The 22,261-nt window shown below is 32.2% G+C and overlaps 1 protein-coding gene across 2 annotated transcripts in view; it reads left to right on the top strand.

The window, feature by feature from the left end:
• Positions 1 to 22,261, top strand: part of LOC124534020 (formin-like protein) — an 80,952-nt gene that overhangs the window by 37,182 nt on the left and 21,509 nt on the right. For both annotated transcript variants that reach the window (XM_047109641.1, XM_047109640.1), the window contains exon 2: positions 16,896 to 17,066. In XM_047109641.1, the coding sequence (XP_046965597.1) occupies positions 16,896 to 17,066 (171 nt within the window). The remainder of the gene's footprint in view (positions 1 to 16,895; positions 17,067 to 22,261) is intronic.

Here is a 22,261-nt window from a genome sequence, read left to right as displayed (position 1 = left end):
TTGTACTCAGATATTTAGTGTGTAATTAAAATTGTGAAAAAGAGATACTACTGAGTTGCTTACCGTTTCTTCTCTGTATGATCTACTTTTCGAACCGGTGGTTTAAATCAATACTGTAACGTGACAATTTAAAAGTGCATTTATAAGAATTGTATATTGAATATGATTGCCAAACGTAAGTGGTCATTAAAAATACTATTTAACATACAAACTTATCTCATTTACTTGTTAATATCTATATTTATATTATAAATGTGGAAGTAACTCTGTCTGTCTATCTGACTGTATCTTTTTCACGACCAAACCGCTGAACTGAATTTGATGAGATTTGGTATGAAGGAAACTTGAACTCCAAGAAAGAACATAGGCTACTTTTTTGCCTGACTCACGACAAACAACATCCTAAAACGCAAGCGAAGCCGCGGGCGAAAATTTTAAGTTCTGTTATAATCTATTTTTTGTAGTACATATATATGTATGTATTCACATTTATACTTAGAATACATTAGTTGTCAAAAATCACCGCAGCGTGACGTCACATCGGATGTCCTTCGAGCAAAGCATTGTTGTCTGCGACCAGGGTCAGGAATGGCCTTTAAACCAGCTTGCTTATTACTTTTCATGCCTTTGATGAGCCGCCTCTGACATTTATAGATTTAAGACAATCACTAGATATACATACACCGAGCCGTAGTTGCTCAGTAAATATAATGTCTCAATTCTAATATAAGTTTGTGGGTGAAATTATCATGTGCTTAAATTGGTTTAAAATTCATAACGTTAAGGAGGGAAATCATGTGTCCACCAATCCTCAACAGATTATTATGCTAATGGTATAACTCTACGTAGAGAAGACCTTCCTTATATCGAGCAGTCAGATATTTACAGTTCTTTATTTAAAAAATAAAAATAGTCCAAAGTCAAAGTTCATCAATTTAAAAAGTAGTTTCATCAATTTAAGTATTATTTAGAGATAAAAGTTTTTATTACACACATCATTAAAATATTTGAAGTTTATAACACACATGTATAGCTAACGTATTTACATTGACACAGTTTAATGTAGAGTTAAGAATCAGAGTTCACTGTAATGTGTGATAAATGTATTTAATTATAAATTAAATTGTAACGTTTATTTCGTATGTAATGTGCTACTGTTATGATTGTAAGCTGTGAGATGTTTATTATAATCCGGCTAAATTATGTAGCGATCACTTTTTGTGATGTTTACGACACCTGATCTAGACTGCCCACGAAGTTTCGCTATAGGTAATCTATTTTTATAAATAGTTAGGGTGAGACTCTTTTCGTTGCGCTTATTTTTGCACGGTTTATATATAGGTTTGCTAAAATCTTTGAAACAAATCAAAGGGTTTTTTATTCGCTGTCGTTCGTTTGGTATTGTAGGTACTTAACGTTTTACGTCGTAATGGTTTGATTTTTAATAATAGATGCTACAATATCTTTACAATGATATATTTATCAGCAAAATTCAATTGTTTAATTGTTTAAAGGTCATATAGCTATAGTAGTAGTAGTTATTGTTTACCATGGATTTTATGAATTTTATTACATTTGTTTCGTTCTTATTACATGGACATTAAATACTTTCTTACTAAAAATACTTACTTTTGACGGAATAAGAGTTATTTTGGATCTTTTGTGTGTGTTTCCATATGTTACATTTTAAAATAGAACGTTTCTGAAAAAAGCGGCCGTAAAATAGGTTTTATTACTTCAACGCATTGTTAGTAACAATTCCACCCTTTTTGAAATGTTAATTGTTTTGTAAACTTTGAAAACGTTATGCTAATAAATTGTTTAATTTAGACATATTACCTTTTAAAATCCGGTTGGCAGCACGTGTACTAAAATGTTTATGGATCAATGTCGTGATATATTAAATGATCGTGGTTCTTTGGTGGTTCGGTGTCAGGAATCACACTTATTGGTAATTAACGACGCCACCCGCGATGCGATGCGATACGGGAATGCGATTCAAAACGACCGAATAAACTTGTTGTTTTTAATTTATTGAATTCTTTCTTAATATTAAGTATGCGTTATGAAACTGGAGAGCTGTGTGTTTAAATGTTATCTATAATGTCCATTATGACATATTAAAAAGACTTCCTTCTGATAAGTTTTTCTTCTAGATATCTAGTTTATGAATAGGTATAAATGTAGATTAACTAATCATATTACTTGTAGTCGTAGTAGTAGTTCCTGACGTATGATTGACATATAAATGTGAGTACAGTATATCATAACATAGTACAAAACAAAGTCGCTCACCGCTACCTGTCCCAACGTATGCTTAAATCTTTGAAATATCCCAATTTTAAAGCGATTTTTTAATAGATAGATTTTTTGCTTACAATATTGCAGAGAATTACTGAAATACTGTCAACTTTGTAAGACATTTAGTTACTAGTAATATATCGAATTGAAGTTCACTACAAATATTCATTTGTGCCGGATAATATTGATATCAAATTAAAATATGTTTTCACGTTAGACATCTATCTGGTGCGGCAAATATTAAAACTGAGCTTATTAATGCAAGTAAACAAGAATGATCATATAATCCGTGCCTACTTTATATTCAAACCAGACTCGAGGTTCGTTGATATATTACTTAATATTTACGCGTTGATTATTATTCAATCATTTCATATTTTTATGCCAAAGAAATATATGTCTTAAGATTTACGATTTATATACGATTTATGGTCGAGTGGTGTGTACACCGGTTTTTATGAGTACGCCACTCTGAGGTCCTGGGTTCGATTCCCGGCCGAGTCGATGTAGATTACCATAGTTTTCTATGTTGTCTTGGGTCTGGGTGTTTGTGGTACCGTCGTTACTTCTGATTTCCATAACAGAAGTGCATCAGCTACTTACATTGGGATCAGAGTAATGTGTGTGATGTTGTCTCATATTTTTTATTATTATTATTATATATACTCGTTAATAGTAATAAAATATACACAAATGTATGTATTCTACACGTACGATTGCCTCGCTGGTCTGATTACTTTATATCTGGTCCCAGTCACTGTGGTCTAAATACTTGCAATGATAATCTCATATTTTGATGGTCTTATTTTCTAACTAGTTTCTTCCTATATTTTCGTGCGTGTGCGTGAGCCCTTAATACTAATAATTAATACGGGGGATTAAGTATTCTATGTCCTATTTTCGTATCCATTGTCTATGTATGCAAAATTTTATGATGATCGTTGGAGTTGTTAAAACTTGAAACCGCAAAAAACAAACAAACTTGCTTTTACATTTATATTATTAAAACGTTTATTTGAAGTTTTTGTTTTAAAATATTTGCTCTAAAAACCTCATCCTGTTAAATATATTGAACATTGAACAAGATAATTCCAGTTTTAACGAGAAGCCACAACAAAGGATAAGAATTAAAAGCTAAACATCAAAGGGAACGTTTGATTATCTTCATTTATGAGAATGTTTCGAACGCGATAAATATCTTTCAATAAATTTCACTTAATGAAGATACTCGTACACCCGTTGCTGTAAAAGTTTTATTATAGTCAGCCTTATCTGGATGCGTTGCTAAGTACTGCTTTATAGAAAATTTAAAAAGTGGTCAGTCTATCTGTCCTATCGTGATGTAACTAGCGACTCGTCCCGACTTTGCACAGGTGCAATTTTTTAATAATAATTATATGATATACATATTATTTATATTATATATGTATTATAGCGTATACCCTTCTGATAGTGAAAAAAAAATCAGAATTGGATTATTAGGTCAAGACATTACCTCCTATATACAAACAAGCAATCTTTCTTTTATTTAGTTCACCAAAAACTTATAATATTTGTTTTTATTTACAATACCGAATGCAATAAGGATTTAAATTAAAGTAACAACTTAATACAAGTAGAAAAATAAGTAATAACAAAAAGTGTACCTAGGTTGAACTTTATAAAGCGTCGATACCGCAATGGTTTACGGGCCGTCTAGCGATGTAAAAAGTCGCAGGGTCGATTCTGACCCCTTGGTCTATTGTCGTCCTCACACCTAACACAAGTTAATGAAATAAAAGATAAGCTTAATAGGATTAGTCATTCCTTAATTAATTTAGGGCTTTGCTACTATTCTTTCTAAAAATATATATAAAACATAAGAATTACCTAAAAATATACATCATTTGTGTATAATTTTACTCTAAACTCTACACCTTATCCTATTAGTAATATAGTTTTAAACATTGATTGCGTTTCAAAACTGCACGATAAAATAGACGCGTAGTAAAGCTCCACAGCCAGGAAAACGTTTCTTAACAATTATCGACGGAACATCCTCGATCATTTAACAGCAATAATAACTATAATTGATTAATTATAACCTCCAATATGTATTTTAATTGTCATGATTCATGATTCAGCTTCAATTTGGTGATGACAAAGGGAAAATTTTCACAAGCGACTCTAGAATATGGCGTCTCGTGAAAAATTCCAAGACACGCTTCCACTTCTTCACGGAGATAAGTATGTCCTTGAAGGAGTGTCTTTGTCCTCGGATACATTAAAGGAGCCTGCTTTTGCCTCATATGTAGAATGTATGAACGTCGCATAAAATCTTTCGTATAACCGATGTATCGTGATCGAAATATCTGTTAATACTTTTATTGTTAATAGTGGTAATTAAAATAGAGCCCAGATGGCCTCGTAGTTAGAATGCATATATCTAAACCGATGATCGCGAGTTCAAACTCAGGAAAGCACCACTGAATTTAGGTGAGATTAATTAATGTTTATAATTCATCTCGTGCTTGGTGGTGAAGGAAAACATCGTGAAGTAAGCTACATTTTTCTAATTGGACGAAAATGTTCAATATGTGAATCCAATCCAATCCAATTGGTACCGTGGAGCTGACCTAACCTAACCAACAAAGGGAGAAGAGGTTTTGCCGAGCAATGGGAAATTTACAGGCTGTACACATGTGATTGGTTATAAGGTTTCAGTCGTGTGTTTATTTGTTATGTGCAAAGTGGTTTACGAATGTCAATGCTCGGTAAATGTGTCCATTACTCTTGGGGAGAAGGTAAGATTATCCCACCATCAGATATCGTGGGAAAGGATTTTTTAGCCACGGTGCCGTCTGATCTATATGCGAGCCTCGTTCTCTTGATCTTGAATATTTTTATCCATTAAATTGAAATTCCACGGTATATTGCGATAAAATATATTATGCGGTAAATTAGGCACATTTATTTTGTTTATTTCTGAATGAAATAGCTCTAGTGATTTTGATTACAGTAACATTCAGGTTTATTGATCAATTTATAAATAATAACGACGTGATATTGTTCAGTCACTTATGATTAATTTGTTATCGTTGAAAAATATATTTATTCTAATAACAGACTATCATTTCCGCCCTTCCGTTGAATCGTGAGTTGACTCCGTCGAAGGACGCGGACTATATTCGTTCAAGTATCAACCGAAGGGCTGAATCACTCCGGTAATGATAGTGGCGTGAAAGTTATCGATATCGTAGAAATAGAAAATAAAGACTATAATGCGTTAACGTTATATCGTAGTCGATATTTTTAAATTTTAAAAAAGAATAACTACTGAGTTTCTTGCCGGTTCTTCTCCGTACTACCACCGGTTCGGAAAGTAGATTCACTTTCCGAACCGGTGGTAGCTTCACTTAATTATAAAATGACGATTCAAAAGTGCTTGTAAAAGCCTACTTGAATAGAGTTATTTTGATTTTGATTTTTTTTTTAAAGATAGTACATAATAAATTTATTACTTGAACTTTACATTTGATACTAGGTATTAAAAAGAAAAAGTAATATAATTTTATTGGGGCGAGAGTGTTTCAAGTTATCGAATCGGACACATACTTGTTACTTATTTTGACATTTAATTTTTTTTACAATGTTGTTCACGGACGTAATTCGTTATTGAAGCGTTCAAAATAACACCTTAACATAGATACTTTCACTTTCTATTAAATTATATTCGATGATTTGCTATCTACAGACAGCCATGACATATTGTTGATCATTTTTATATCGAGAGTAACAAGTTATTATATATGTAAGATTATCTTGAATATAAAAAATTTGTTTCGTCAATGGTATTTAAATAATTAATTATATTTATTTCTATTTGAAGGAAAACTCTCGAACTATTATAATACTTAATTAAATACATAGATTAAATAAAAAGTAAATGGTAGCTATAATAACTATAATACGAATCGTTGAAAGAGCACCGACTGTTAAAACGAATCGATACTAAATATGTTAATTTGAAAAATAGCAGTGTTCTAAATGTATACGAGGCGCTGATTTATATATTATAATGTATTCAATATTACGTAAATGGTCGCAACGGCATTGAAACCACACCATTAAAATTCTAATCGCGCGTGTTTCCTTCTTGTTTTTCCCTCTGAATCATTCACAATGACGATGATTTTATAGTCATTTGTTAAATTGCATACTGGCTTTAGATTGTAATGAAAAAAAAAACAACCGTTTTAAATAGGTCTGGTTTTTATACGTTTTAATTGCGCTGTATGTACGAGAAGGTCGCCTGATAAATCAAGTTTATTTATATGTTTTAATAAGCAATGACCTAAAAATTATTTAACCGGTTTTAAAGATATTTGATATGTATATAGATAGGTATCATATAATAAATATGTTTATTTGATTTTAGTTTTTTTTTTCCTGACTTATCAAATATTCGCTATATTTATGTACACAAGAAGGATTTATATTAATTACTTATATTTTATATTTGGAACGAAATATTATTATTCTTAAATATAACACGTAGAGGTTTATCGATAATTCATCATCCCATTACTATCGTTATAAATATAGTGTTGTCGGTTTACATAAGAGCTCATTCAGTGTGGCGCTATCTAAAATAAAATGCGACCGTGACTCAGCTGCACGCACATTTTATTTTTGTTCTACTCAAGCACTTTTTCGTTAGTTTACGGTTTTCTGAATGTTTACATCTATTTTTATATGATATTCGTTTAAAATTCGAATAAATAATCGATGTTAAAAAAAATATACGACTATTTATCATTGATAAAAAAGAGTTTTTATGTTGATTTTAAATTCCGAACAAATTATGGCAATTCATAAGTTGCATGTTAGTTAAGTCTACTTGTATAGACTATAAAATGTTATTATTTAATTCTCTCATTTATTGCAAACATCGATGCGAAGCGACATATAATAATCCCTAGTTATGCTCTATTGTAGGTTGCATTGATTTCGCGATTTTACCTGTATTTATAAGTTTCATATGATTTAATATTGTATGTTGGTATTGCGATTTATTTAATTTATGAACAAAAAGACTAAAATCGAGTTATTTTTTTCTAATCATTTATACCTTGCGAAATTGTTCGAAATATGAACAACCCGTTACAACTTAAGTGCTCTACGAACTTCTACAGGATGTTCTATTCCTTATGCCTATAGTTACATTAGTTCACTCACTCTCCAAATCAAAACTTAATACTTTATTTGAGTACCTAGACGGGCTTGCACAAAGTAAAAGTTGTCACTTCGTAGATCAAAATATATAAAACCTTTTTTTGTTAATTTAAATTGTCAGCTTAATTGTCATTTATTAAGTAAATTTTAATGATGGCGTAATAATCTGTGCCATTTTGGCACAGTTAAAAGCCAAAAATTAAAGAATGTTAATTTAATTAAATTACCAATCTGTTATTGTTCCACAGTTGAAAATATTTTCCTTTTTGAGGAAAATGTTTGACTAACTCTGGTGGAGTTAGTCAAACATCCTCGTTTATTTGTTGCTTCCTATTCGTTGCTCCAATGCGGGTTAATACATAACGTAGCTGATTCGCATAGACCAGCTGCAAGTTCCCCGATGCTACCCTTAACGCACGAGATAAATTATAAATACAAATTTATGTGTCAAAAAAGCACATGAATTCAATAGTGCTTGACCCGATTCTAAACTCATCATAGGTTAAATTTCAAGTCTTATAACCACTGGGCCGTCGCGGATCGAAACAAAAAGGTAATGCTTGAATTGTTCTTCAATTCAATCGTGAGGTGAGTCGATAAGATAAAAGGTGAAAGGTATCACGGGTTCATATCAGCGATGTCTTAACTTCAGCGCTAACGGCGTCGTAAAAACGAAACACTCGTAAAATACGTATCAGAAACCGAGTTAGCCTTTTACGAAATAACTGATATTACTCGGAATTAACTCGCATTTGATTGAGTGCTAATGGAATTAATTTATTGTTATGATTAAATTACGTTCGAGCGCCGATGGCCCACTGCTCTGAAACTATAGATTCGATTTATTTCGATTTTAGCATACTCTTTTTGCTAAGTAGACGCTTAATATTAGAATTTCAAATTTAGTGAGGGAAGTAGGATTGGGCATTATGAATTTAACTCGTTCAGTGTTTGAACTTTCCGAGTTATTTCTCGTTCGGCGGTGAAAGAAAATATAGTCTGCAAATATGCATGTGTCGGATCAAAATTGGCCAAGCACCTTTTAATCATTTCGTATTCTAGAAGCGTACTTATTCCACTTAAGTTCCAAACCGTCTCCAAAAGAGGATAGAGACTTTTGCTCAGCTATGGGACATATACAGGGTTTCTTATTTTTTTCCATTAAATTATTTTAAGGGGCATTAATCAAATGACCAGTTTCTGACCACTTCTCAAAGTTTAACAACAACAACAGCCTGCAAATTCCCGCTGCTGGGATAAAGGCCTCCTCTCCCTTTGAGGAGAACGTTTGAAACATATTACACCACGCTGTTCCAAAGCGGGTTGGTGGAATACACATGTGGCAGAATTTCTATGAAATTTGTCACATGCAGGTTTCCTCGCGATGTTTTCCTTCGCCGCTGAGCACGAGATGAATTATAAAGACAAATTAAGCACATGAATCAGTGGTGCTTGCCTGGGTTTGAACACGCAATCATCGGTTAAGATGCACGCGTTCTAACCACTAGGCCATCTCGAATCTTGTCGAGTCAAAGTTTAAAGACACAATTAAATAATATCCCGCTACTAGACGAGGACTTAACCCGTTTCTTTTGTGTAAAAGTATTCATTTTCCTCAGTTTAGATGAGAAATAAACGGTGAGACTACAAATGTTGACAAAACGGTCACAGTTACCGAGTCTTGGGTAAATATTTAACGAGGAACACATTTGTGTGTCTGATAGGTGACTACTCAAATGTTTTGTCACTTTTATTATTATAGAAAATATTTTTTTATTCTAATTTATAATAAGAAACGCCTATATTTATGATGTACATACAGAATTAATCTAAAAAGTGGTAATATATGTAGACTCCATTATAGCTATATATACTTAGCTATTATTTTATTATTTGGATAACCAACAAAAGAAAACATTATTTCATTATGAAACTATTAACAAAAACTTAAATGTCCTTTTAATTATAGGCTATCACATCATGCAGCTGATGTTTTTGAACCCGCTAATCTTCGCTACATATTTTAAAACAAAGTCCCAGCCACCAACGACTGATTTTCATGCGGTTTTCACTGATAGATAGTTTTTGCGTAAATAAGTTGACATATAACGACAATTGTTAAACATGTGGGAAAAAAACACCCGTGCAAAGCCGGGAGGGACCTCTAGTAGTATGTAATAGTACGATTAGAAAAATCTTTTATCATCGATGAAAAATTGTGAAAGGTTACGTAGCAAAGCTACGGCCGTCAAGGATGGGAAACGCAAGCGGGTGAAACCACACGTACAGCTTGTTAAATTAAATACATTAAAATATCTTCAAAACAATAGTGGATTATTTTGCTCAATAACGGTTACTTATAACAACATAGTATAAAACAAAATCGCTTACCGCGGTCTATCCCTATGTATGATTAGATCTTTAAAATTACGCAACAGATTTTGATGCACTTTTTTTAGTAGGTAGTGTGATTCGCGAGGAGTGTTTTTGTATATAATACATGGACAGTATAGTAAAGAAAAATTGTAAATTTGTAGAAGTTTTTAATGTGTTTAGTATCAGTATTGCCCATGCGAAGCTGGGCCGGGTTGCTAGTTATGTATAAACCGATTTTTATAAAATTTCAAATGAATTTCCAAGTACCTACGTATTGCGACTTCTTAAAAACGTAAATCTCCATATCAAAAATCCGCGTTCGCGTATTCCAAAGTATTACTTGTTTTGTTTAAATAAACACGGTGGGAAGTTCACACGCATACTTATGTAAACGATATTCATGTAATAGTGTAATCTTATAGAATATTAAACAGGTTGCGTATAAAAGCCCATTTAATGGATGAGTACACCGCTTATAATTATAATAATCCTATTACTTACCGGATCGTGTGTGTTTAAGAGCACAGATGCAATATTATATCGATGTTAGACAGACTATGATTAATATTTTTTTTAACTGTGAGATGTTTTTTTTGCAGTAATACATTTAATTGCTTATTCCAGTTATCTCACAGTGTTGCCAGTCGAGAAATAAATGCTTCGTATGAAGTATTTTGTTTTTTTACTTCATTGTAAATTTTTATTATATCAAAGAAAATTGAAAAATTTCAAAAAATATTATATCACATTAATTTATCTATTTAATTCTAAAATATATTATGAAATGGTAATCCTATTTGGTATATCTATGCTTAAAACCTGTTTATAAAAAAATATTTTATATATGCCTGTATCATAATTATATTATACCAAGATGAACAAAACCGATTTCAAACTGATGAATCTATGAAAGCCATAATACTTTCTAATCGTGTTTATAGAAAATAACACTTAAGGAACAATATCCCATTCTAGGGTGGCCACAAGTCCTGTTTAACTAGGAATAAATAGGGAGGACTATTAGTAAATTTAAATTATAACTTCTGTTTCATCTTGTGTTTACTTTTATAATTCCAAGGCATACATTTCAATAATGTGTTACCTAGAAGGTATAAAACGAGTATGTGTAGAGTTAATCTGATCAAGAACCGCTGCGTTCTCAGATTAGATTTATTTTTTATTTTTATGAGTAATTCAGAATGTTTGTTTGTCACTATATTTATATGTAAAGTTTAAATATCTATGTTACAATCATTTTTAGTTTTCAGTTCTCATTAATAGTGTCAGCAAGGTTTCTAAATTAAAATCCACAGTTATTTTTAATTTTGCCGTTTCATAAATTTAAATCATTTGTAAATAAAATACATGGGTACAGAAGGCATATTATTCAATACAAGATTATGCAGACATTAAAAAAAGCGTTGAATTATATATACTTGTTGACTTCCAGGCATGATAAATTGCAAACAGATACTTATAATATAATTAATTAACTAAAAATGAAAAAGAGGAACTACTGAGTCTCTTGCCGGTTAATCGCAGAAGAATTTACTTTTCGAACCGATAGTAGCTTCACTTAATATAGTTTGTTAAATAACGATTCAAACGTACTTGTAAAAGCCCACTTGAATAAAGTTTATTTTGATTTTGATTTCCGTGTAATTGACTTACATGGATGGATAAAAGTTAAAACGTCATTTGTTTTTTTTTTTATTGTCCCGTTTCACTTTAGGATGAAATGGTGTCCCTATCCTGTATAAACAATGTGTAAACTCTGACCCATGGCTTTCGACATGGACCCCAGCACTTGCAAGGTTATCAAGATGGTCACCATGACACCACGTGTCTTACACCTCGACGCACACTTGCTATTTACATACAATGCAGTACATTATCAGTTTCTGCAATATCATCTAGGTATTATGCATTTACTTGTAATGCTATTTTAAAATAATTGTACGTAATTTTTTTATTTGACTCTTAATCTTAAGTTTTCGTTATAATATTTAAACACAAAAGCGTGGAGTTAGTGCTTAGTAGTTATATTAAGTTGATTTCCATACATGATATATAAATACCTCATGATTAAAAACATCATTACAGAACAAAAAAAGCTTATGTCTTTGCTCAATAACATGTTAAAGAGTACGTTCTGACATTAGAGGTTCACCCTCTATCAAACAAATTTGACCTTGAAAACCCACCAGTAAAATATTATTAAAAAAAATGTATTATAGTCACATGAATAGGTAAATATAAAAGTGTCGACAAGGCACTAGAAATCGAGTGTGCGCATTTCATTTCGTGCGATCAGAAAAAAAAATGAATGGAGTAGGCGGTGAATGGACCATCGGATTCAATATTTGCTGTAAACATACGTAAGGTCGTTCACCTTAAGATCTTGTTATGTGCTCGTACATCATCGTAAGCAACGGTTTAAAAGTCATTAGAGAAATGATCTTTGTTAAATGAGATATGTGTTTTATTTGGCTGGGTTGGAATTTAAATAAAAATTTTACACGTGTGCCCATGAAAGAGATTAATTGATACGAAACCTTATTTTGGTTTAACATTGACAAATTATAAATTTAAATCTATATATGTATTATATAAGACTAAAACTATTGAGACTAAAAAATATTTTTTGAAAAAATGAAGAACGCATCAATTCATTTCTTTTTTTTCTAAACGAAAACTTTTAGGTGTAAATTATTGGTTTGATATAATTATAAGAAAAAGAATAACTAGTAACTACTGAGTGTCTTGCCGGTTCTTCTCGGTGAAATCTACTTTCCGAACCGGTGGTAGCTTCACTTAATTGTAAAATGACGATTCAAAAGTGCTTGTAAATATAAAGTTTATTTTGGTTTGATTTGATTTTAGCGCATTTAATTTAAAAAATACATAGTCACTAGTCAAAGCATCTATAACCAACACAATAATTAAATATATTTTATACACTAATCTGAATACTAATATAAAATTTAAACAATAAGTCAATATTTTTCTTAACAAATTTTTGTATGTGTATCCTAAATGCATTCCTGAATCAATTCACCAATGGTGAGGAAACATTGTTAAAATGTTCTGCGTATGTCTGAGAAGGTGTGGCTAGGAAAAAAAAAGATCTGTGCAAAGCCGGTTCAGATAGATTTTGAATAAATAGCAACATTAATAGACCTATAAATAATACATGTTATCTCATTATATAAAAGAAAATAATCAACAAGTTGATTGATTCAATGAAACAATAAAGTCGGAATGAATGACATCGAAGGCAATTTTTAATTTAAATAATGATCTCGAGTACGTTTATCTTATTACGAATACGGTAATAATTTGCAATTGAGATTCATCCGATCTCATTAGTTCTATCGTATGCAAAATCTTTAAACAGAGAGATGAACAGGCCCACTTGAAACGTGTTAACCAGGGCTGAACATGCTTACAAAAGTCAATAATTAAAGAACACATTAATTTTAAAAATGTGTATGTATCGGGTTACGGGTTAATGGGTTATGTGATGAAACCCTCATAAACATTTGTGCTGTAAATAATAATAAACATGTCTTACATTGAGTGATTTCCCTCCTGCGTGTAGTTGCACTGGCTCACTACCCCTTCAAACTGCAACACCGTCAATATCTAATGAGTAAATAGTACCTATCCATACTCCAGACAGACATAATTGGGCCACCAATTAGAAGAAGGGAATAAACGCCACTTTTCGATATATTCATTTTTATAAACTCTTACATTCTTTAGACGTAGGGCTAAATATTATACATTTAAGGCAGGTCTGTCGGTGAATAAATCAGGATTGATATTTTCTTAATAATCATTGATGTCCTATAAGTTTATAAGTTGAAAGCAAAAAGTTATGAACCTTTGTTTTATTATCTCCGTTCCTATTTTTTGGATTTATTCCCTTCTTCCAATTGGTGGTTCAATTAAAAGTGGGCTCACTTATCGATAAATTGGAATTAATTTCTAAGGATAAGAATTTAGTATTTCTTTGTTTTTTAATGCATAGGGAAACTATTATTATTACAATGTATGTTTTGTAGGTAGATGGTTTTAGTATCTACAAAACTCATTTTGGTATATCTATTACAGTTTTGACAGCCTCCACCACAACAGAACCTTGATCGAAGATTTGCTGTCCGACTATGTAGGTCAACACAGTTGTTTCAAAAATAACTAAGTATCGCGTAAATTTCTGAATAATAAACGATCAAAATGTTGTCGTTAAAGGATAACCACAAATTTACCACTTTTGTAATTAGTTGGGTACATTCCGCAGTAGTCATCAGCATGATTAACGAAATACGATACGGCTTCAGTAAACGTCACATAGCGTTAAATTTTTAATTCAAATTGCCTTGTTGTAACTTGTGCCTGTGTTTTTATTGTAACGCCGCAAATCCTGGGTTCAAACCCCAGTTGGGGCCGATGAGCAGTTATTAAGTTTTCCTTAGAAATATTCTTAACAGCTGAGAGTCGAGAAGTGTAAACACTCCTCAAAATGTTATATCATTGGTCTGGTCACGCCTGATCTTTTCCGTTCGTGTCGGATTTGCCGTCCCATCGGATTATGAGTGAAGGTTTAAAGAGTCCACTTGTGTTTGTATACTATAATATGATCTACGTAGCTGGCTTAACCCTTAAGATTGACCGCTATGGTTGAAATCGACATCATACAAAACAGCATATAATAATTTCTACTAATCACCTTGCCCATTTTTCTCGGTTGATCAAAACCGCTATTAACATAAATTTGACCTACCTTGTCGTTCGGAAAATATTAGTTTATTATTACTGTTTTCGCTTATTACGCTTTCCTTACTTTTATTTATAAAACTATCTTTCTTTTTATACTTCATACGGGTGAAATTAGGAATTGACATTTGTTTGTACTATTGGGAGATATAAAAAACCATCAATTACTACTGAAAAATATTATAACATGCAAGTGTTTGTGTGTATTTGAAGTGTATATTTTGATGTCGTATTTCTCAAGGGAAATATAACCTTATCTGGAAACTACTGCTGACGTAACACAGTTTCGGTTTACCTGTGAGAATATAGTAGTAAAATGATCCTTATATGTAATCGCGTAACAATATTAACTTTATTGAAGTCTTCTATCAAGATATTGAGATATTATAAAGTTATAATTTTATGTTAATATAATCTTAACTTAATTTTACAAAATGTGGGCAACCCTACTGCATTCTCTATCATTCACCTTCAAGACGTATTCGAATGTGTAGATGTGTAAAATACATAAATATAGGAAATAAAATAAAATTGATAGAAAATTTTAAAGGTTGGCACTCTTTCACATTGAATTTAAATTTTTATATATAATGATTGTATGATAATCACTCCACTGCTCTTTATTACATTGTATTCTTTTTTTATTTATTTTATTCTTTATCACAGTTTACATAGCACATTTAAGGATGGGTCTCTGTAGTAAACGTGATACATGCTTGTGTCAGTGCAATAATGTGGAATATTTCATTCAAGACTTTTTTTCCTTTACCACCGCTCACGAGCGGATCTATATTTGATTATTATATTTGACGGTTCTCACTTTGTCTCTATATTTCTATATGTTTTGAGCCATTGATAAATATGTTCCTTCTTCATGTCCCTGCTCAACTCAATAAGCGTGGGAAGACTGTTATGATTCTTTCAAAGGAATCTATATTTATACCCATTTCCTATACCAATCGAAGCAAAAATCTTAGATATACATATTGCATACGATTTACTTTCTTACCTTTCCTATATTATTCATTTAGATATAATATAACACTATTCCACTTAACTACGTATGTAAGCCTAGGTATGTATTAGCCCTAGAAAATCTGGATTTTTCGCGAATGTATACTGAAAGTTATATACTATTCATTGATTATATATGATCTCGACTGATGACATCGCGTCAATTCAATGTTTAAGTTGTCTATTTTAATTACTCATTTTGCGGTTGGAAGACTACGTTTCTACGAAAGTTTATACTCTATAATAGACTTACGACTCCACGCGGGTTCGCCCGCATTAATCTTTGCTTTTCACATCCGTTGGTCATAGAGATTAGTATTAACAATTATATAATTTATAACTTTTCTCTATAATTACATTTACATTAATTATAATTACATATTTAACAATTGTTACTAAAATAAAAGTACCTATCACTTTATATATCACAAGATATATCTTAAGAACATAAATTGTCACAAATAATACTAATTGTATTATTATTTAAACCACTGGTTCCCATGAGATGTAAAGATATACATCCTAGATAAGTGCATATCGATAACCCTAGCCCCATTAAGTTTTTGTACCGTTACGCCGCTAACTGGTTCAATGCCGGCCTGTGTAAATACGCTCGCCGACGATAATGTTCGCTTCGTATACGCAAATGTGTATTATTCAAATTTTTTTTCATCTTCTCTTTTGCATATCTGTTATAACTCTATTTGTTATGTTTATGTATATGCTAATGGTGACCAGTTATGTTTATTGTTACGATGTAATTCCATTTAACTAATACACTATACTTACATATTACAGTTAGTATACACTACTAACGATCCGCCCCTACTTCAAATGATGTATTCATTTATATCATCACTTTAGAAACTTCTAAATATATGTGTTTCTTTATTATATTGTGTATTATTTTTTGTCGCGGTAGGGTTTATTGAAATTTGAAGAAAAAAATAAGTCCGCTAATATTCTTTAAACAATATTTATTATGAGTATGTGCTTATCACCTCAGTGCTAATCGGTGGTGGCCCAGGGAGTTGAAAGATACAGTTGGAAGAATTTAATCCATATAGATCACCTACTAGTGTTATCCTTTACCACCCACCACTAGATTAATTTCAGCCCTTTGCCCGGATTCCTATCTATGACCTAAAATTTTATGCAACATAATTAGTGTTAAAACGAGTATGATTATTTACTGTTATGTTAACTTCCAGGCCTCAATGGATCTCCCGCCCGATAAAGCGAAGCTGCTTCGCAATTACGACCTGGAGAAGAAATGGGAGATCATATGCGACCAGGACATGGTGCAGGCGAAGGACTCACCGGCTCATTACCTCAACAAACTTCGAACCTACCTCGACCCCAAAGCCTCCAGGAGTCATAGGGTAAGCTATAATCACATATAGGTCACAACAACACTTTTTAATTTCGGTATTTATATAGGACTCATTTTTTCTATTATTAATTAATTTCCAAACATAATGTTTTGTTAAATTTTCGCGATTACGCATTGAAATAAAACTAGTTATAACGGATTTGAATCGCGTATATTAATTATTTTTAACATCCCGACGTTTCGAGCACTTTACAGCGTTCGTGGTCACGGGTAGTCTACCCGTATACGCGATTCAAATCCGTTATAGCTAGTTTTATTTCAATTTCCATACATTTATTCTAGATATGGTTATAGATTTTTCTATTTTTCTATATATGTTCTATGTATGTATATATTTTTACTAAATTTGTAATCGCACGTTGCTACCACTATATGCTATAAGAAGTCGCTTGGTATATACTACATGTATAATATCATAGAGGTTTATTTGTTTGTAGGTGATAACATCCGATATTTTTTTTTTATATTTTTAGAATCTAATCTATTGGTGATTTAATATTAACAGATCTTCAAGTATTTCTAGAAAAATGTGTAACAAATCTAGTAGGTACCTAATGCTAAAATATTGTCGCCAATAAGGAAGCGCCATAGCCTTGCATTAAATTGCTCTAAATTAAATCTAAAGCTTCTCTGAATCATATTACGCGCAATATTATTTCCTCTTATGCCGTAATTAATTAACAACGCAAAACTTGTCTTTCCTTATAAAGATAATAAGATATTTTGAACAATATATTAATAAATATGATCTCAGCGACCGATTGTCATATTATTATAATATTGGGTGTAATATTATTATAATAAAATAAAAAAGGTTTTTTTTAGGAAATACATCTATTAATAGATAAACTTACAAAACTTTAAACGAGTGCTAAATTTGCGACAAACCGTTTCCGATCCGTTCAGTTTACAAGGGCAATCCTTGAACGGTACTCATTTTTCTGAAGTTGGTCAAAAATACGTACATTCACGTAAAAATAAAACAAAATATAATAATATGCCAAAATGAATACAAATTGACATTGCACGCACGCAACTATGAAATACATTGATAGTATCAATTTTTGTTAGGAACATAAACTATATCGCACATCATCCTTGCGACGCCAAACATTTGATCTAATATATTATTCGCATATCCCTTGTATCAGTGAATACTCGCGCCAATCTATATCAATTAAAAGAAACTCTGTCTGTCTGTCACTCTTTCACGACCGAACCGTTGAACCGAATTTGATGAAATTTGATATGAAACAAATTTTAACTCCAAGAAAGGACATAGACTACTATTTTGCCTGATATATGACAACCAAAACCCTAAAACGCGAGCAAAGCTGCGGGCAAATACTAGTTCACAAAAAATCGGACCACAATATGAAGTATAGTTTGACATAGGAATCACTGATGGGTAAATATTTCCTTCCCAAAACAAGTGCTCTATAAAACTCTATTCCCTATAGAGTTCTTAAATCACAAAGCTATCTGGAATACAATTAGTTAACAGGTCATGCGTCGATTAAATGAATACACAGATACGCTATTCAGGGTAATCAAAACCACAAGGGACGATATTATTCGAAAGGTACGATCATAGAGCACAGCGCCCTACTGAGTACCGTTAGTGGCACAAAGCGCAATACATCAGCTGGCTGCGTCGATGTACCGTGCAATTCCGAGGGACACTAACTAATAGTCTGACCGCAGTCGTTCTGTGCAAATCGCTCGTGCCTTTGTTTCCTTCGAGTACTGTTTAACTTTGATTGTAAAGTTACGTTTACAACATACACGGTTGATTAAATTGCATAATATTAAGGCTCAAATTAATATATCAAGTTATTCATATACATATAGTACGACACAACTTAGATGTAGCATCGGCTAAATTCGTAAACACGATCACATCCGTATTAAGTACGGTATCCCAAATTATCAATATTTATTTCTCATGTGAATATAATCTTTACACCAACGTAATAACTTGTAATATCATATGACCTAATAAATTCGTCAAATCACGTCGATTTGTATGCACTTCTTTTCTTGAGTTGAACTGACGCTAGGTCGTGAAAATCGGCTGTAATCGGTTTTATTTTCATTTCATTGCATTTTCCGATGCTACATCTAATTTGTGTTTTACTATACATACATATATATATATATATATATATATATATATATATATATATATATAAATATATATATCAATTGAACATATAACTTATTAATCGGCATAAATATAATAATATAATACGCGCGATCTAATTTGTCTTTTCTGGAGGTATCTTCGCGTCTTCACGGTATCATGATTGTTTGGTTTGAGGGATTCATTATTCGTAGCCGAGATGGCCCAGTGATTAGAACTCGTGCATCATAACCGATGATTTCGGATTCAAACCCAGGCAAGCATCACTATATATAAGTGCTTAATTTGTGTTTATAGTAGCCTACAATAATATCTGTGAGGCCGGCTGTGAGTGATTTCTGATCGTTAAGTTTCTGATTATTGATGTGCTCTAATCCTGTAATGATAGTTGTTTATTAGAGATAATTAAATAGAGACATCGACCTCTTGATACACATTGTCTCATTCAATAGACCATCATCGTAATCTCCGTCTGGGCGTAAGTGATTGTTACAAATGTCTTCGCGATGAATCACAGTGTCAGCAATCGATGTTATTGAAGATTCCTTCTGTGCGTATTACGTCATTTCCATTGTCGCTGTCTTCACATGTGAATATTTTATACATAATAAAGCATTAGCGTCGTTGATTGCTCCAGTAAATATGCTCAGATCATTTGTCGTGCTAAATTACGAGCTATTTATCAAGTCATTATAGCATATATGCATCGATGCTAAAGAGAGTACTGAATCAAAGAACATTTCGAAATTATTTACAGCTATTAGCCAATCATATTATCTATCAAATATATTAATACGCCTTGACACAATTTCGTACTTTGTGTACCCCTTGGTCTAATGGGTAACTTATACAGCTGTAAGTATCGAGTTAATAAGTTCAAAGAAATGAAAATTAAGTAATTGAGTCTAGTTCTAGAGAAGAATCTTGTTATTCGAATTGCACTTTAGAGCCTCTGATTGTGCACACATTTGTGCATGATAACATCTCCTGCGCAGATAACCTTGAGATTGGTCGTATTGGCCCAAATTCAATCAAAACATTTGATACTATTTATTTTTTATTTGATATAGTAAATATACAATATGTTAGTGTTTTGTTTTCGAACCATAAAGTCGATTCGGCGACAAAAAACAACAACAACAAACTATTTAAGTTAGCGTACAACATATGGTCACATGTTTCCAATACTCCAGTAGGAACGCTGTTCTATATTAAATCTCATCAACAAAGAGTTCAAACACATAAAATCTGTCCGTCTAATCAGTGCCATCTGATACGTGTACGTCAGGAACGTCGGAATAAGGTCGCCCGTTCATAATCATAGGTCGAGTCGAGTTGAGTCGAGTCGCATTCGCTAAATAATTCTAAACCCTGACTCACTTTTAGAGGTGGATGACATCCCAATTCGCGTGAGTCAGCGAGTTACGAGAATTAGGGAACATGAATTATTCAAATCATATTGTTACATGTCCGAGAGGTCTCAATTGTTTTATTTAAGGCGAAATGGTCTTAGAAAACCGCGACCGTGTCTGCGAAACTATTTTAAAAATATAGGTTTATCCTCTTTAACTGCCTATAAATGTGCTACTACTATAAATCTTCCGGTTGAAGAGAAGGTTAGGAATTGCTTCTACCACGCTCTTTGAATGATGGTTAGTGGTGACGAAAATGGCAGGTTTTCTTACGACATAAGGCGATTTCCTAATAAAGTTTTACTTCAGAAGTAAGCGGTGTGATGGGTTTGCTCTGACAAACTTTAGTTAAGATCATTCATATCTTCTAATGGAATATACAAGATGTATACCTATATTACATCATTAAGTAAATACAATAACGATGACACCACCGGATAATTCAATAAAAAAATATTGTTTTAAACCATTATCTGATGTCGCAATCAATTGATATTAATTCCGATGCTTGTTTTAGATACATCTATTCAGATAAGCTTCAATAGATGTCTTAAGTATATCTATTTAATAAAAAATTGTGTCGTGTGAAACGAAATAGATGATTATTGAAGAAGTTTGTCATTAAAAGAACTAATAAATACTATTGCCGCTTTAAGGGTTATGAACCACTCCCTAATTACTATATAAATATTCTATAAAATTGGTTGAAAGCAAGTATCTTATGATAACCTCAGATGTCTCAAATATAATCAACAGGCCAATACGATAGAAGACTTCCATTTGACCTCCCACCCATATTTAATAAATATGACCCCCAAAGTCCTTAACTGCGAACGCTTATGACACAAGAGCGTCTTGTCATGTGCCATCACGTCAAACGAGTTTGTCTAAACCATAAACATAGCATGTATAACATAGTTGATAGTATATACACATCAATCATTAAGCTCAGTATTTTCTAGAGTACTTTTATCTATTGCTTTGATTTGCAACTTAGTCTCTCTTTTATGTAAATCAACTAGCGATATTAGTGGAAATTAATTCTAGAATTATATTGCGGTAGTAGTCTTTTGTTTCCATTCCTTATTTGAAATCTCTATACGATATGGTCTAAGCTATTCATTGATGAAATTAGTGCAGTCACGACCTCGCCTTTTATATACGCAAAGAAAACTATTCACATAAGTTAACCTAATTCAGCGGATCTCTCAATGATTGCACCATTCAAATATCGTGGTGGGCGCTATGTTTGTGATAGCATACAAAAGGAATGTCTCGTCTTATAAGGACGTGGGCCAATATTTCGTCTAGCAACGTTCATGATATTCTAACGTAACGTTTACGTGGCTGGTGATTTTGATTGGGTCGTGATTGTCGTCAAATTTTATGATTCGTCCAAATAGGTTTTAATGGTCCAATCATTATATATAACAAATAAGAGTATCGTTCCTTTGAATGTTGTGTTCCTATTGCGCTCTAGAATGACCTTGAAATTATACTCTCATCGCCCCCAGCTTAGAGAGTTAATTCTTAAGAATGTACGATGATATTTAGGTAAGGAAGTGACCGCACTCCTAACTTCTCCGGATAACTTTTTATCGACCTGTCTTGAACCCAAGACCTCGGAAT

Source organism: Vanessa cardui, chromosome 12 (assembly GCF_905220365.1).
Source record: "Vanessa cardui chromosome 12, ilVanCard2.1, whole genome shotgun sequence".
Taxonomy (NCBI): domain Eukaryota; kingdom Metazoa; phylum Arthropoda; class Insecta; order Lepidoptera; family Nymphalidae; genus Vanessa; species Vanessa cardui.
Note: the sequence above shows the minus strand (reverse complement) of the source record. Positions and strands in the feature narration are given on the sequence as shown.